Source organism: Anneissia japonica, unplaced genomic scaffold (assembly GCF_011630105.1).
Source record: "Anneissia japonica isolate Jap-2015-1 unplaced genomic scaffold, ASM1163010v1 scaffold287756_len632865_cov181, whole genome shotgun sequence".
NCBI lineage: Eukaryota > Metazoa > Echinodermata > Crinoidea > Comatulida > Comatulidae > Anneissia > Anneissia japonica.
Window position 1 is genome coordinate 260,383 of NW_022693589.1, and position 17,182 is coordinate 277,564.

The following is a 17,182-nucleotide window of genomic DNA, read 5'->3' on the forward strand; positions in this document are numbered from 1 at the left end:
AGAAAAATAAAGATCACTTTCTTAAATTTGTGAACCAAAAATCCAAAAAAAAAAAAAAAACTTTTTAAAAAAATGCCATCCCTATTTTTCAGTGAGCTAGGGGTGGGCGCTGGAGGGCAAACAAACAATATTTTTGGGCCTTATCATGATCTGTACATATTAACTTTACCTGTTGGTTTTTAGTTTTCTTTCCTTCACTGTATCTTCATTTTTGGTCTTCAATGCTTCTACATTCTCTTCTTTGGCTTCATATACATCAAGGCTTAATGGCAACCTTAACTGTCTGCAAAAAACAAAACACACAAGAAGGCTTAATGGCAACCCTAACTTAATGCAAAAAATAACACATGAAACCTTAATGGCAACCCTAACTTCCTGCAAAAAATAACACATGCAACTTTAATGGCAATCTTATATGTTGGTACCCCCTATTGGATGTTATATCATCATTTTCCTGTTAATTATTGAGGGATGTGGTGCACACAATAAAAAGTCGGGGGGGGGGGGGAATTCTTTTGCACAACATTATCAAATGTTATCCCTGCAATCTAAACTCCATGGTTTTACAATCGATAAACAAAAGTAAATTAAGCAGAATTTAGAGTCAACTACTAAAGTAAAGTATCACTATATTTCCTATTTTAAAGTGTCTTGATAAGAACAAGCTCCCTGATTGGTTCAGACTTTAGAAGTTTAGTTAATTAAGATTGACATTTATTGTTGATTAATGGAAACTTTTAAAATGTTATATATATATTTAAAACTAACTCTTTTACTATTTACAAGGGGTCTGATGATGTTATAAATTCTGGACATGAACATTACCTCATTTTGACAGCTAAGTATACAGCAGGCAAAACCATGTTCTGGGTATCTCCATTGCTTAACATATGTAGTCTTTCAAACTCAACAAAACACCTAATAAAGAAAATGATTGTGATAAATTTAAATAATAATGAAAGGCACAATTTGCATTTATTATAAAATGTTTTCAGCTTTAAATAAATCAAATGTGGTCATTAGTGGACTACAAGTTTTCTATTTGTGGTCAATTTTCTACAAAATGCTGCCACTATTTCATAACTGCTATGACCTGCTACAAAACAACCTAGGTGTGAAAGCTTCTTTAATCTTTGCAAGCAGTTATACTATTTGCAAAGCAGAATAAACAAAATGAAAATTGAATAATGGCACATCACAGGCTTAAAACTACATCAACATTAACATCTGTACCAATCAAAAGATAAATACAATAGAACCGCTATTAAGGGGACACCTTCAAAAAACAAAACAAAAAAACAAACAAGTGTCCCCCTTAATAGGGGTGCCCACTGATGGGTTAGCTCTATTGTTAAAAGATATGCTACCAATTGTTTTCGTGGCCGAAAAAGTGTCCCCTTAATAGAGGTGCTCACAGATGGGTTAGCTATACTGTTAAAAGATATACTACTACTTGTTTCGTGGCCAAAGTGTCCCCTTAATAGAAGTGTCCCATTGGAGGGGTTCTACTATAGTTCTATATTTAGATTATCCTTACTTGCTCTCTTCAAAGTGCAGTGTCTTTCCTTTACCACAGGGCCTGAACAAAGCTGCTACGGCAGCACTGTTATGGCATGCATTTTGCGGCATACGTTTAACCTAGAAATTTAAAAAAAAAACTTTACTGAGTATATTTTACTCAACTAATTATTTATTTCTTTCTTCTTTTTACAAAAAAAGAATATCAACATAGAGGATCAGTAATACCCAACAAGGTCGATACAGAGAAAAATCTGAGTAGGGGCCATACAACGTGCAAAACACCATGAAGGGGAGGGGAAAATTTGGTTTTGGAGAATTGTGTTCCCCTTCTTTCTCCTTTGTATTTTCTTCTCTCTTTTCCCCCTCTCTTTTGCAGGCCCTAGAAGCTTCTCCTTTCATTTTTTTAAAAAAGTTCCTAGCCCCTTTGTACTCCGGAACTGCCCCTGCCCAAGTTAATTCAGTTAGCTTTTGTCATGTTGGAGTAGCTATTACAAAAACGATTAAGTCTTTGAAATAAAATGTCTATGCCACAGCCATAGTAAAAAATATGCCTGGGGCACAAATGTGATGCAATTCTAAAAATAGATAATAATGACCAATATATGTGGTATATAATTGAAGACTTTATATTTCAAAAAAGTGTTGCAGTGCTTATAGTCCCAGGTAAATATTTCTACTATGACGTCTTTTTTTTTTTTTATCATCAGCGACTCTAGTAACAACCGATTTCTCTCCTAAATAGCATAAAAACTTGTAACAATTCAGCAAGGCTTAGGCATCCACTAGGCTAGTACAACATTCAAAATGGGGAGTTGTGAGCTACTATGTCTAGAATGTTTATATAAGAGAGTACTTCATGTGATTGCCTAAAGCATTAGCACTCACCATCACTGTGGTACAGGGGTCTTTGCCAGACATCTGCCGATGAGCATCCTCTTCATCTGACGGCAACTGCAGAAAGTAGTTTGGATAGAATGCTCCTGCTAAGATAAGCTACAGTCAAAATTCAAAAGTATAAAAATATGTTAAAAAACAACATTAATCCAAAACTCATGAAATTGTACAATCAATAGTTCATGTAAAGTATAAATACAGTGGATTTATTTCTTGGATGTGAAAATGATATTTTCTGGAAATAATAGAATTGCAGGCCAGAAAAATCTTTCTTAAGGTAAACTTCAGCAATGAGATAGCTTATTTGCTTAAACAAAAATATTACTTCTATTTTATTTCTTATTCATTATTTACGCACATATTGGGCCAAGGATTGAGCTAATAGTTAACATATACCCGTCTAAGTAGCAACCCCTTACACAAGACAAACATGCACACAAGACGCTCTCGTAAGTCTCGATACAAGACTTGGGGAGTGGAGTTGTCTTGAGAACTAAAAAACCCTGTCACTGACAAAAATTGAACCCAGGACACTGGAATAGGAGAGCAAGCATCTTAACCACCAAAATACAGCTCCAAGTCTGAAATATTAGCTTGTCCAATTTTGACTGGTACAAATGAAATAATGAAATCTGAAAGCCACTTTGTGTTCAATGTAAATCATTGTTATAAGAATAAATTGATACATAAACAAACCTTTAGAATAATAATGTCATGAACAGGATTCCTTGGTGGTTGATTACGTGGGTGTCCACGTGGTAAGTGAATATTAAATTCGGCGAGTCGTTTAATTAACTCCTTCACAAGCTCTGATACATCAAAGATTCGTCTTAACTGGATAAAATTATTCTTGCACCAATCCGCTTCTGCCTGTAAGAATTACAGACCAAAAGACTTTTACAAATAGATGATAAAAATTAACATTAATCCCAAAAATACATAAATAAATCAAATTTAATATGGGTCATTCCGTGCCAACTCAACAAATTTTCAGAAAATCATGGCTGGGTACCGTCTCAGATTTTCTAGAAACTCGGATATAATGTGCACCAACATGTCTGACGAACAACCCCAAAATTTGACTTGCCAATTCCAAGTCGTAAAAAATAAAGAATAAAACAAAATTAATAAATCAAAACAAATCCATAACTTTTTATTTATTAATATATTTATTTATTAAGCTTCATCAATGCACAAAGAACAAAAGTAAAGGAAAACAAGACATATAAAACCAGAGAGAAGGAAGGGATGAACAGGTGTCAAGCACCTCTATCTACACCTCCCCTTGAACAGGTGTCAAGCACCTCTATCTACACCCCCAAGAGATGTGGAAAATTGCGCATACATTGTTTTACAAAAAAAAATATATATATACAGTAAAAGAGATAAACACACATTGAACATTATACTATACATTTTAAAATTAATACAAGACAATTATTGAATTATTATTTATTTAATTAAACTAAAAAATACAATATTAAAAATAGGTATAAAAAACATAGATATTATACAAAAAGAGAAGTTATTAAATTATTAATTATTCATTTATTTATCTTAACTACTATAGAAAAAAATGACATGAAATTGCAGATAGAATTATACATATAAAATAAATATATTTATATTATAAGCATCATCATTATTAATCAATTTTCTATTTCTTATGAAATAAAAACCAGTTACAAGGTCGAAAACGTCTACTTGACTTTGAACTTGCACAATAAAATATGCTAAAAACATCCCTTGTTAAGAAAAATTTAGCACCCACCCACTGCTACATTTCATTCAAGATTAGCTTCCCCGTATTCTCTCGTAATTACCTAAAGAAAACCAGACAACAAGTATTAAAGTAGAAAACTTACCCCCCTTGATATTTTAAATGCCCCGCTTGCACGCATCTCCTCCCATTTCTTGAAACAATTTAAAGCAGCAATACAATCGGAGGATGAACCCTCAGCCCAGCCTTTCTTGTGTCTAAAAAAAAATATCGTCTTTGGTAAATAGAATGAAAAAAATTATTCGATTTTTATCCCAGTAATATAACAAAGCAAATGGGTCTCTGCAATGTCTTTCTAAAGACACAAATGAATAGTACATTCATCTTTGCTAGAAGTCTTTTAGGCAAGCTACTATAAAAGGTGTTTTACACTAGGCGAATGTATTCGCGCGAATTGCAAGCGTCGGTTTGCTCCCTGAGCTCTGATTGCATTTTTTTGCTTTGCAAAAAGTAGAAACCGTTCGAACTACTGATTTCGCTAAAGTGAAAAACTCTTGATAGAAATGTGAATGTGTAAATAAATTCACCAAGTGGAAAACAACTTTTAGTTTAGCTTACCCTTTGTGACAGGCCCAACTTACACAATTTAATATTTACTTATTACTGTGTGTACAGTGGTTACATCCAAAATCACTAAAAGTGTCATGGCAGCACTGGAGGTCCAGGGTGCCAATTAACCTTTAAACACTCAATTGCTACCACATATATGGAGAATTTTATGGTTTAAGTTGTTGAATTACAGTACTGTATTAGTAATATACTAAATACAAAATTAACTTACCTAAATGCATCAAGGTCTTTACCGAAGGGTCTGGCAAAGATGCTTTTCAGTGACAAAGCAGCACCTACAGTACATGAAAAATAGATTCAACTGCATTTTATATTTCAAACACAATTAGGTTTATGCAAAATTAATTATGCTACACGACCATAGAAACACAACATTGTTTTTTATCATATTCACTAGAAAGAGGTCCAAATTTCAATTTAATAACATAATACATCAGTATAACAGTATTTAAGCATACTCCCAGATCATCAATTTTGTTAAAGCTTGTATTTAACAAGACATAAAATATTTGAGGTGTCTCTAAGAAGCATCAATACAGAAATGTAAACAACATATAAAGAGTACAGTAAACTATACACTAAACACTACACTCATGAAAAATTGTGGTTCTTACATCAGTCAAATAAAATAATTTTTTGTCTTTAAATATCCCGAGTCTGAGAGCTTCCAGTAGGCTTTACCGTTTGAACCTGGCCCTACAAATAGCCCTAGATGGTCATCCCCTCCCACACTCTGCTCACGCTACAGCAGTTAGTTGGCACCTCTCACCAAAATTATTGCTATGACATCTCAACATAAAAACCCATTTTGAGTTCTTAAATGTTAACACGGAATGCATACATACAGTAAGACAATGAAAAAGTTTTCTATCCTAGTGCTAACGAAAAACTGATTACCTATAATAATGCAATCCCTCAGACATCCAAAAACATGACCAAGGATGATCAGTTTTCCCAATCGTATGTCAACCGGTAAGGAAGCAAGAACCTTTCCTGGGAAGGTCAAGTCACCATCATGCGGGTTCGGAACCCCACTGCGAAGAGTTGACAAAGCACCGACCTGAAGCGAAAAATTTAAATCACAGTGTTTCTAATGCCTGGCACTCACAGCATCGGCCAACAACTGCGAGTGCCCGGCTTAAATTTTTTTTTTTTTTTTTTCGCAGCCAACAGCAAATAACTTGCCAATGACTGTACAGAAATTTATGTTTTTTATATACTAGGTCTTTTAATGAGTCTTAGAGATTGGAGTGGCTTCTAGTCAAGAGAAAGTCCAGCTTTCATGTCACATGAATTGTTGTAGTTAGCAAGCTTAGAATTCTCGGGTGCACAAATGATACTAGCACATGACTCGCCATATTTGGCCATTGAATAACTCTAAGTATTTAATAGATTAAACTCAATAAATTAAAAAGAGAATGAATTTAGATACTTACTTCTTTAAGCAATAAAACTGTTCTTTCTATTTCTGCTAGATTTGGTGGTTCTAGTGCTAGGCCTAGAATAGCTTTGGGTTCACCCAAGTCTAAGAGCTTCACCTGCAGGACTAGATACTCCAGAGGACATCGCTGTTGAAAACATTGTCAGATTGTCAGAAAAATCTTGCAGATTTTGGTTAAATACTTCATCAATACAAAAAGCCTTACACAAATTGAAATATCATTCAATATCAACCTTACAAAACATGCTAGCAGTATCAATTATTTAAAGACAGCCCACTGTCAGGCTAGACATTTTCAAAGTTTTTATTACATCATAATAAATTTTGTGTATTTTTCATATAGTCTTACCCTCATCTCAGGTATCCCATAATCCTGTATATACATATCCCAGAAACGCTTTGTAATTAATCTGTAAACACGACCCGATGCCACTCGACCCGCTCGACCTGAAAAATATGTTAGGGAATGTCACGTTTAGGTCAATTTTTAAAATGTGGCTTATATGGGGGCTTGCCATGCCAAAAACAGCATCAGCGACGTAAACAAGAAAATTAACTTTTTAATATCCTCCACATTATAAGCTTTAAAAATGAATCGACAAATACTATTGCCAAAGTTATGAGTAAAAGTATTACGACTTTTCTGTACTAAAGTTTACAATACTACCACATTCTCATGCTAATTACTCGTTTTAACAACATTAGTGACAGTATGCTGGTTTTGGGATGGCCAGCCTCACATTTTTAAAAATTACAAAAAATTAACGTTAATTCAATAAAATGTATTAAATTCTTAACGGTATCATTGTTTTAATAATAAAATAATGCTTTATTAGTGACAAATTTTCCTAATGATATATTATTTTATAAAGCAAACACTACTCATATACCATAGAATAATGATGGATACTACTTATGATCACTATTTTGAATATATAAAGTAAAGTTTTCTGAACTGAATTATCAATAGGTACTGTATAGTAGCAGTTTACCTTTTCTTTGAATGGCATTAGCTCTTGATGCCCAGTTTAGTTTCAGACTTTGGTAGTTGGTCTCAAAGTCGCACACAAGACATTTTGTCAGCATGAAGTCAATAACTGAAATTCATATAGAAATAAATCAGTTTCCATAATCATAATACAAAACTGACAATATTAGAAGCACCGGTTGTAGCTCGTACTCTCAACCTTGAGGTTGGGGGTTTAAAACCCTCGCAGTGCAAGTTGCTTGTGCCCTTAAAACAAGACACGTTTTCTATGTTTATCTTTCTCTAAACCAGGAGTATAAATGGGTACCGGCATATGCTGGGAAGGTAACAGTCTTTCTTTGTGGGAGGAGTGCGAACCTCCCACAGCCTTGCACAATTTGGCCAAAATGGCATAAGAAAGAGTGATGGGCTTGCAGAACTGTCAGCCCAGAGCTTCAGGTTTTGACCTTTACCTACAATAGTTTAATTAGTTTTGACATTTTATTATGTAACATAGTAAAGTCTAAACAATATATTTACATTTAATATTAAGGAAAACATAAACACACCTCTTCATAAAAATAAATTTCTAATAAACTGTACACAACAGTGAACATACAGAAAATAAAGAGAATGTTTACTTACCATACTTGATGTCAGGCACTGTAATGGAGCTTTCAGCTATGTTAGTGGACACAATCACCTGAAAATTACAATCAAATATCAGTAGTCCTTTATATTACGTACATTTAGTAGTAGTAGTAGTGGAAACGTCTCCTCTATTATTAAAGACCACTTTGGAAATAACAGCGTAGCATGATATATAGATATATAAAGGTCAGTTTAGTGTAATAGAATAGATTTTTAAAATGTTGACATTCTAGCATGTTTTTGCCATTATCTCTGAAACCAGATTTGTGACGAGTGACTGGTTTGACTTGACTGTGCCACAAATGTCATTTTTTTTCCTTTTAAATTTTAATTAGAGACCAAAAAAAAACAAAGACAAAAAAAAAATCAGCATTAAACTAATTCCTAATGCTGATTGGATGTTATTATCCAAATTCAATCCATACATACAATAACATCCAATCGGAATTAGGAAGACTTGTGCATGACTACTACTATTATTATATTTTACCTTTCTAACACCTGCAACTGGTTTTGTGAACACTCTTATTTGCTCCTGAGTTGTGATCGTTGAATGTAAAGGTATCACCAGAATTCTGTTCATTAAAAAGAATTATGAAGAATTTTTCATAAAACAACCCTGTCAATTGCCTAAAGTTGTAAATGCCCCAAGTATGTGCCACTACCTGAATGTGAGTATTTGGCACACACCCTATTTCATGTTGATCACTTCCAAGTTTACTACTGCACTAACACACTACAAAAGTAACTAATATATCATTGTTGTTATTATTACTCTTTATTTTTGGATGAGAATGAAATAAACAGTAATTACTTTCTTTCAGTAATGAGGGCATTAAGTTGTTCTTCCATGCGGTGAATTTGCTCCAGACCTGCAAACATATTTTTCTTATTTAGTGAAGAGTAAAACAAATTTCCTTAAAAAAAGTATGAATGGAATAGGGACACAAAACTAATACAAAATTTTATCTTTTGATACATAATAAAATTGAATGATACAAATTATGTATTGAACATAAAAATATAACCACCATTCAAATTCACCTATATAATTAAATGCAGAATATTATATATATTTAAATCGTATAAAGGCATACTAATAATATTTTTAGTTTTTTTTTTTGCAGGAAGCAAAAGACAAACCACACTCAAGTTGTTAAAAATCACCCCATTATGTCGTATTTTGTGAGGTTGCACTCCTCACATAATCATCGATCCCCCTCCCCACCCCACTTCACCTTTGCACCTCCACATCAGCACTATTCCTCTACCATTTTAAAACTCCTAGATACACCATTGAGGAGGGGTTAGTAGGCATGGGCCACATGCAATTTATCCCAATGTTGTATGAATTTGGGTTATTCTCTTACTTTTACTACATTTAATTAAAATTAAAATAAATATTAAAATGAATAATACCTGGAAGAAAAATGAGAACAGATCCCCTATTCTGCGCATATTTATCCTCACTAACCCTAAAAGAAAATAATTGTCATATTGTACTAATTCAAATAGTTATAACATAACTTAACATGACAAACTATAGTGTTACAATGAATTTTAGATTAATACATAATATATATATACAGCAGTAATAACAACAACAAACATTGGACTTTATAGCATTATAAACAATGGCAGTACCAGGAATTTGAAACAGAGGTGGCACGGGGAAAGAATACAAGGGAGCATTTGAGTGCACGACGATGGTAGGATGTAGAACGTAATGACGTCACTAAAAGTTTTCTGCGCATGCAAGAACCTAAAGTTTTCCCCGTCACATGGATTCGAGGAACGCAATTTGGCCAAATCTACGGTCATGCATGAGTGATTCTGTTATAGTGTCGAGTTATCGAAAAAATCGAAAGCTCTCTAAAAAAAAAATCGAAAGCTCTCCACCACTGTTGCCGATGAGGTACAAATTATTATGCTTCTGTCACTCTTAAATGACTGGAAATGGCACTCTCAAAACTTAAATCCAACAGTTTATTAATTTTCAAAATCCCTGTAATCTGACTCTAATGAAGGTAACATACTCTAATTAATAATATTAAGCAGAAATGTCTTGGTGGTTGTTTCTCAATTTGCTGACTAATATATCAGGTTAAAGTAACTCTCTCGAAGACTACAGTTAGTAGTGGTAATTGCCAACTCACCCTTGCTCTTTTCTCTCTATATCATCAAGGTGAAGTATAAGTTTCTTTGCCAATACATACAATTCATTTTCTACAGTTGGATTTTCTGGATCTTGAGCCGGTACCTGTGAAAAAATATAAATTTACTAGTTGCTTGAGAGTCAAAAATATCTCTCAACACATTCGTATAGTTGGGAACAATTTTTCTTATCAATTAATTAATTATGAACTACAGGCCAAATCTCAGTTACCAAGTTAAGTACCGTAGTAAATTATTAAATCAGACAATCATTGTTTATTTTGGAAATGAAATCCACAACAAAAATAAACTGAGCAATCAGCTTAAGAATGCGGTAGTATTGTAAACTTTAGTACAGACATCTCATTATAGGAGGGTTGGTTCTTGAGCCCTTTTAGCTCATGGGTTCTTCAATCTATGGTTTACTTATGGTGTACTGGTCATCACCTTGGGATATCAGTTACTAAAACATTGGACGTATAGTACTTTAAGACTAGTTCATTTGACAAACTATTAGCTTTCATGCACACAGTGCATTTCTTCAAGTGAATGTGAAGTAGTCTTGGGACATCTTATGACTGCAAGTAAATTTTTTTTACTATTATTGTATATAATGATATCTTATAGTATTTCAACTCAATCTATTACTATGAAAACAATTTCAATTTTTTTTACTATTATTGTATATAATGATATCTTATAGTATTTCAACTCAATCTATTACTATGAAAACAATTTCACCACCATATAGCTACTATGATAAAACTGCAGCAAATATATACCCTTTATATATTAAGTTACTGCGCAACAATTACCATAGTAATACGATTACCATTACTATGTATTTTAAAAGCAGACTTACCCCTCCCAATCCACGCAGATCACCTAAATAGTACTCTTCCACATCAAATGCCTTGCCTTCTATAGATACAACAGGTGCCGGCTCCATACGTCCGAGAACAGGGTGCGAGAAATAATGAGTAAACAAATTGGTATCAATGGACGCGGACATTAGAACCACCTGTGAAAGAGAAAAGAACAGGGCAGTTTTAATTAATCAATTTGAGTTTTATAGTAATGATACTATTTGGTTGTCATAACAGGGAAAGTGTGGATAACGAAAATGAGAAAAATGATTTGTGATTTTGGTATATGCAGCTTTCACTTTAGTACAATGTCCGCTTACTGCCTCATTGGCAATACAGTTTTTAATCACCATTTAGTTCCCTTTAATCATATGAAAATATTAAACACTTCTACAAAGCAACAAGGACTATGAATATAAACCAACTTCCAGGAATGTCAATCAAACTTTACAACTGACCAATCAGAGCAAGGCTGGTCTCACAAACGGACAAGTGTACATATAATTTTGTGGGATCGTGGCAACAATACCAATGGGGCGGGGCTTAGCAGAAAGAGCTACTGATATGAATTATTCATAAAAGTAATGACTTACACCAAGAATGATTAATACAATAGATTCAAGTTTATATTCAAATTCGAATTGTTCTTTATTCTGGATATACTCTTTCAATACATAAGTACTGGTCTACAAAGATGTCCAGATTAACAATGAAACATTCAAGCAAGATAATTATAAATACACTATGATTAATTTGTGGCTTGTGGAGATCAACTGCTGCACCAACTGCTTCCACCCATGAACTATGACCCTTACCTTGACACACCTTGAGTTCGTTCTTAACAGTTTCCGGACAACCAATAATGCAAAATCAGAATCAAGGTCACGCTCATGCACCTGAAAAAAAAAAATTAACAAATAGCAATGACAGCTAAACCAGAAGAAAATGCCAATGAGTTACTATTAAATAGATACTACTTTAAGGCGGGTGATTGGTGAGAATTTATACTCTATATCTGAGTTTGTTTGAGGTTTGACTATTTTTTAAATGTTAACCCAATCAGTTGGACCAAATGAAATCAATAAAAAGTCATGCTGATTAATTTAGATAAATTTTATTTGGCTACATTACTACTGATAAAACTGTGAAGCTGGAGGAACACTGTGTCATCTAACAGAAATCCATGGAGAAAGCAAAGCTAAGAGGCACGATTTAGAGATTGGTTTCAAAGACGATTCAATCGGACTGCTGCCAACAATCAGCAAATAATGTTGCTCGCACAGCAATGAGGTTATTGCAAAAAGATTTGGCAGTCTATCAGACAACGTAATGTTAATGTTAATGTTGTTCATACCTCATCAAGAATCACATGTGTATACTCATTCATATTCTTGGTTTTGATGAGCTTTTGAAGAAGAACACCAGTAGTCACAAATGACAATCTTGTGTCCTCAGATACCTGCTTGTCCATTCCCACCTGTTGAACAAAATAAAAAGTGTAGTCATGTTAAAATCAAAGATCTGGGTTTACTGACAAAGACTGTGCACATTTTGTCCCTGGTATTTAGGCCAGACTGTACAATGCCATGGTAGGTTCACCACTTCTTCACAACCTTTCCTGTTTACCTTCCTATGATCCCAAATTGGCCAAATGCAGACATTATCCTACCTGATATCCAACTATCGTTCCTAGCTGCCACTTTCTCTCCTCACAGACTCTCCTTGCAATGCTCATGGCTGCAATACGTCTCGGCTGGGTCACAATAATATTGCAATGCCTGTTCTCCTTGACGTAATGTTCCAAGATATACTGCGGAACCTGTGTCGTCTTACCACAACCAGTGGGGCCTTCAATTACAGTTACCTGGTTGCTTTCTATTGTACTAATCACCTAATATACATAACGAATATAATTCATAGTGTGTTAGTATAAGATAAACTTTATTGCTCCAAATTCAGTACTCGCACTAATATACAATTGACATTAAAAATATTAAAACAATGATCAAATGCAGTAAAATATAATAATTAGAATATAAAGAGATACCAAACACCGATTAAAACATTACAACAGTCACCAAAGCACAGAAACAACAGCAAAAAGAGTAAAAACCAAGACAAACAGTATATTTTTAAGATATTGCAATATTATTATTATTATTATCATTATTATTATTATTATTACCATATAATGATGAATCTTAAGTCTTTATCCAGTTTCCTACAGACCACTGAGGGGTTAATAGCACTGTAGCAGTATTATATTAAATAAAAAATGTATCAATCCAATTACTGAAATGTTTACATTGCAACATCACATTCTCTGCAGTTACCAGGTATGATCTAGTGTAGAGCACCCTCTATTACTTTCCACCTCAAACTCTAATTTTGCTAGTCAAGGTAAAAAGTGTCGCCTGAACAGTTGTTTATCATTTATGGTATTATAGCCGAATACTTCGGCCCATACAGTACATATCGCCAGTTGCATATGTTAAAGACGTGACCTTTGACATAACTCAAGTCATTGCATGTGTGAAACTATGAGACAGAGTATTTGACATACCGCTTCCTGATACTGAGTGATAGGTAAGTTTGGATTGTATTCATGTTCAAATTTATAGTTTTTGTACACTTGAGTGGCCTCAGATTCCATCAAGGCGTTGCCAGGTAACGACACTGCACTCACGCCCTCTGTAACACTCTCCAATTCTAAAAGATTGTGGAAAGAACAGAAACATTTAAAACAGTAATGATGATTGCCTCTGATGATGTAAAAAAAAAAATGACCTAAGGATATAATAGTTACTATAAGAATACTAGAGCGCTAGCTTCAGTGCATTCAACGTTGTGGGAAGGTAAGACAGACTAAAGTATTATGTGTGAGTGACAAAGAGTGTCAAAACCCACAGCAGATAAAGTACCATCTGTACACAAAAGAGATTGACCAAAGCACCAAAAGAGATGACCACTCTGACCAGTAAACTCAGCACTCTGGTTTAGGCCATACTTTTTACCTATAAATTGTTTGATTTTTTTTTAATGCTAAATTTCAAAGGCTAAATTTCAAAGGCTATTCATAAGATGTCAACAGATTATCTGTAATCTGTAATGTGTAGTGTTCCTGAAAGTTCTAAGCACTACGATATTGTGTGTGGACATATGGTTCTCGATGTAGTATATAATTGGATAGAATCAAATTATAAATAGCTAATTAAGTTCGACCTCAATATTTTGTCTCTTCATGGACATTTTCAGGAACAATTTTGTCCTCACCAGTATTCAGATGATCATTAAATTCTATACTCCATGACAGTAAATTAATCTCAGTTGATATATAAGGATGAAATAAAATTACAACACATTAATATACCTGACATAGCTCCATACTTGTAAGTGCCATCTTGAAGCTCATCATCCTCTTCTAAGCCAAGCTGTTCTTCCACCCACTGATTCTTGTAAAATTCAGCATAGTCATTCTGCTGCCCACCACCAACAGTGGGCCTGGAATTCCAATACAAAAACTATGAGTTCTATGTGTTTCATTTTAACTCCCTGTCTATATATTTTGTAGAAAATATGCATGGCCACTCAATTTTAGGCATCACTGTACAGAATGATTTAAAATGGGGTAGCCATATTGATAACATTAATGCTAAGGCTAACAGGAAAATGTTCATTCTTAATAACCTTAAAAAATTTGGGCTGAGCACAGTTGAACTTTGTGCTATTTATACTGGATACATAAGACCTGTCCTCAAATATGCTGATGTGATATGACACCCTGGAATCACTAAAACACTTAGTGCAAACCTTGAGGCTACTCAAAAGTGTGCTTGCCGTATTAATTTAGAAACAACTATCAGACCTATGAACATGCTAGAACTCTTTATAAATTGGATCCCCTCTATGAGAGGAGAGGAGCCCACTGCCTCAAATTTGCTAAAGGCCTTCCTTTAACTAAATGATTCTGCTGATCTGATCCCCTCTACCCGACAACAATCTCATGGGAGATCGCAATGAAAGTAATTATTCACAGCTTAAATGCAAAACCAAAAGATTTTTTAATAGTCCCATACCATATTACATTCAATTACTCAATATCTCTTAATCCCCCCTACCCCATTAGTCTTCCTGGTGATTGAGGCACTGGCTACTCCCCTCTCTCTGAACAATCAAGTTGTTCCCCTTGTACGTCTTTATTTTGTTTTTTGAACTTTTTTTTTTTTTGTGGATTTTGCATGTAACCTTTTGTTCCTTGTAAAAGTTGCTACCAATTTGGCCTTTGGCCACAATCTGTAACTTGTTTTTAATGTGGATTTGAATATGAAATAAAGTGAAATAAAATAATAATAATAATGATGATGTTCTTGAATAAAACCTTATCCTCAATTATATCACTTAATAAATTGGTGTTGCAGGAGCCCGAAGTCACCCAGAATCAGGGCAGCCTCATATATTCTCGCAAGAAAAAACTAAGCAAACTTACATATCTCTGACAAATTCATGTTTTTACTATTGTATTATCAACTGTCTCCCGAAAAAAACTGGCGATAGGCACCACCACGCACAGTTAACCAGAAGTGGCTTCTTCTGGTGGGATAGTGTGACACAATGTAAAGTATAGGACTGAACAGTACTAGCTTTTATCAAAGTTTGTTTTTTGTAATCATGGTTAAATCATTAATAAATCATAAGTAAATGAACTAAATATTAAAATGAATAAATATATTTATGATATTAATACTGACTATTCATATCTATTCATGGTTTATTTTGATGCTTTTCCCCCTCTTTTTTTCTTCCCCTTTTTTTCTTTTTCTTTGATGCTTTCCCCCTCTTTTCAGAAAGCCTCTTTATGTTTGCCAATTTTCTTACTTTTATTCTTCCCTTAATCCACTTCCACCCCTCTTTACCCATTTTATTTTCAGGTTGGAGAGTGTTATCCTTTGTTCCCTTTTTTTTTTTTTTTTTTGGTTTTGTCTTCTGTATTGTTTTGTTGTCGTCCTTGATCTAGGCCTATTGCTTTCTTTTTCTACCCCTTTAGTCTTTTCATTATGAATGGGTAAAAAGGGAGTATGTCCACCCTACCCTAAATATTTAAAAATCTGTGTCTCATTAACCATTCCAGAGATTTTTCAACAAACTCCCTTTTTGTGTCTTAGAAAAAAAAGTTGTACAACCATATCAAATCGTTTTGACTTCTAATTTTAAATTTATAAATTGGTCTTTTGATAGATATCTATACTTTGTATGTAAGCCTAGGCTACCTAGGAATTAGTCTAAGTCTAGGCCTAGCTTAAACTTGGGCCTCATCTCTAGCCTAGCCTACCTAGGTAGGCGGGTAAGATTTTGTAATTTTTGTAAGTTTTCCCACATATTTTATTGTTTTGTGATTTTGCATGCATTAAATTTGTGTTAGCAAGAAAGAAACAAACCAACAAAACATGTAGCTAAGGAAGGGCCATGTGCTTTTGTTTGTACAGGCCTAGGCCTATAATAAATAGGGGCCTAGCTAGAATTGTTTTGTTTAGTGACAATAAGCCCTAGGCCTAGGATATGCGCAGGTCTCCTTTATTTAGTTAGTCTTTTAATGATACTAATTAATCAATGTATCTAATGAACCACTATAATCAGATCATTTGTGTAAAATGTTCCCAAAATTACCTTCTATAATTTGGAACAAACGGCTTGCAATTATCAACTGCAGCTTCGCCTGTCGTCGGGTCCAGAGCTCGGCGACCGAGCTTAGTACAAGGAACTGCCTTTGGACGAGACGGAGGAGGGCCTCCAATCGTAAACCAGTCATTTATATGTGAAATTGAAAGGTCACCTGTTAAAAAACGACTCATTTTGCAATTCTATCGCACACCATGACCATACAAACCCTTATTAGCGTATTTCAATGAAAATGGTCGGACCAGAGAGAAGAGATTATGGAGACAGGGGCGATCAAACTTGTGTTATCGAGCAAGGTCACGCCTTCTTCGTACTAATTCATGCGTTTATTATTATTCATGAGTACGTGTACGAAGCGCCCAGGGAGTATTTATTTTTTACTTACTTATTTTACTCTCCGAGTATTTGTTTCAATTTTGTTTTTCATTTTCATTAATGCCGTCCTCCTAGGATGGTCCTGGAAATGACAGCCCTTTCATGATGCATTCCACCTGGTCTATCTAGGGTTTTCCTATGTACCATATTGTTCCAATGTTGTTGATACCAATAGAGTGTCCTCATAATATGGATGTAATTTGTCGGTCCATCTTTTTGGTGGACCTCCTCCAAGTCTGTTTCCATGGATTCTGCCATTTTAGTGTGATTTTGGGATATCTTCCATC

General features: G+C 34.2%; 1 protein-coding gene across 1 annotated transcript in view; it reads right to left on the minus strand.

The window, feature by feature from the left end:
- The window catches only part of LOC117100820 (ATP-dependent RNA helicase TDRD9-like), a 33,349-nt gene extending 16,528 nt beyond the window's left edge, over nucleotides 1–16,821 (minus strand). The window contains exons 1-23 of the mRNA XM_033240645.1: nucleotides 16,509–16,821; nucleotides 14,215–14,345; nucleotides 13,408–13,553; nucleotides 12,514–12,735; nucleotides 12,199–12,321; nucleotides 11,660–11,740; nucleotides 10,841–10,999; nucleotides 9,981–10,084; nucleotides 9,244–9,299; nucleotides 8,639–8,696; nucleotides 8,315–8,399; nucleotides 7,819–7,876; nucleotides 7,199–7,303; nucleotides 6,556–6,653; nucleotides 6,202–6,333; nucleotides 5,663–5,825; nucleotides 4,977–5,040; nucleotides 4,281–4,392; nucleotides 3,112–3,285; nucleotides 2,407–2,514; nucleotides 1,538–1,638; nucleotides 826–918; nucleotides 170–283 (exon numbers count right to left, since the gene is read on the minus strand). Of these exons, the coding sequence (XP_033096536.1) occupies nucleotides 170–283; nucleotides 826–918; nucleotides 1,538–1,638; nucleotides 2,407–2,514; nucleotides 3,112–3,285; nucleotides 4,281–4,392; nucleotides 4,977–5,040; nucleotides 5,663–5,825; nucleotides 6,202–6,333; nucleotides 6,556–6,653; nucleotides 7,199–7,303; nucleotides 7,819–7,876; nucleotides 8,315–8,399; nucleotides 8,639–8,696; nucleotides 9,244–9,299; nucleotides 9,981–10,084; nucleotides 10,841–10,999; nucleotides 11,660–11,740; nucleotides 12,199–12,321; nucleotides 12,514–12,735; nucleotides 13,408–13,553; nucleotides 14,215–14,345; nucleotides 16,509–16,693 (2,672 nt within the window). The 5' untranslated portion in view covers nucleotides 16,694–16,821. The remainder of the gene's footprint in view (nucleotides 1–169; nucleotides 284–825; nucleotides 919–1,537; nucleotides 1,639–2,406; nucleotides 2,515–3,111; nucleotides 3,286–4,280; nucleotides 4,393–4,976; nucleotides 5,041–5,662; nucleotides 5,826–6,201; nucleotides 6,334–6,555; nucleotides 6,654–7,198; nucleotides 7,304–7,818; nucleotides 7,877–8,314; nucleotides 8,400–8,638; nucleotides 8,697–9,243; nucleotides 9,300–9,980; nucleotides 10,085–10,840; nucleotides 11,000–11,659; nucleotides 11,741–12,198; nucleotides 12,322–12,513; nucleotides 12,736–13,407; nucleotides 13,554–14,214; nucleotides 14,346–16,508) is intronic.
- Nucleotides 16,822–17,182: the final 361 nt, after the last annotated feature.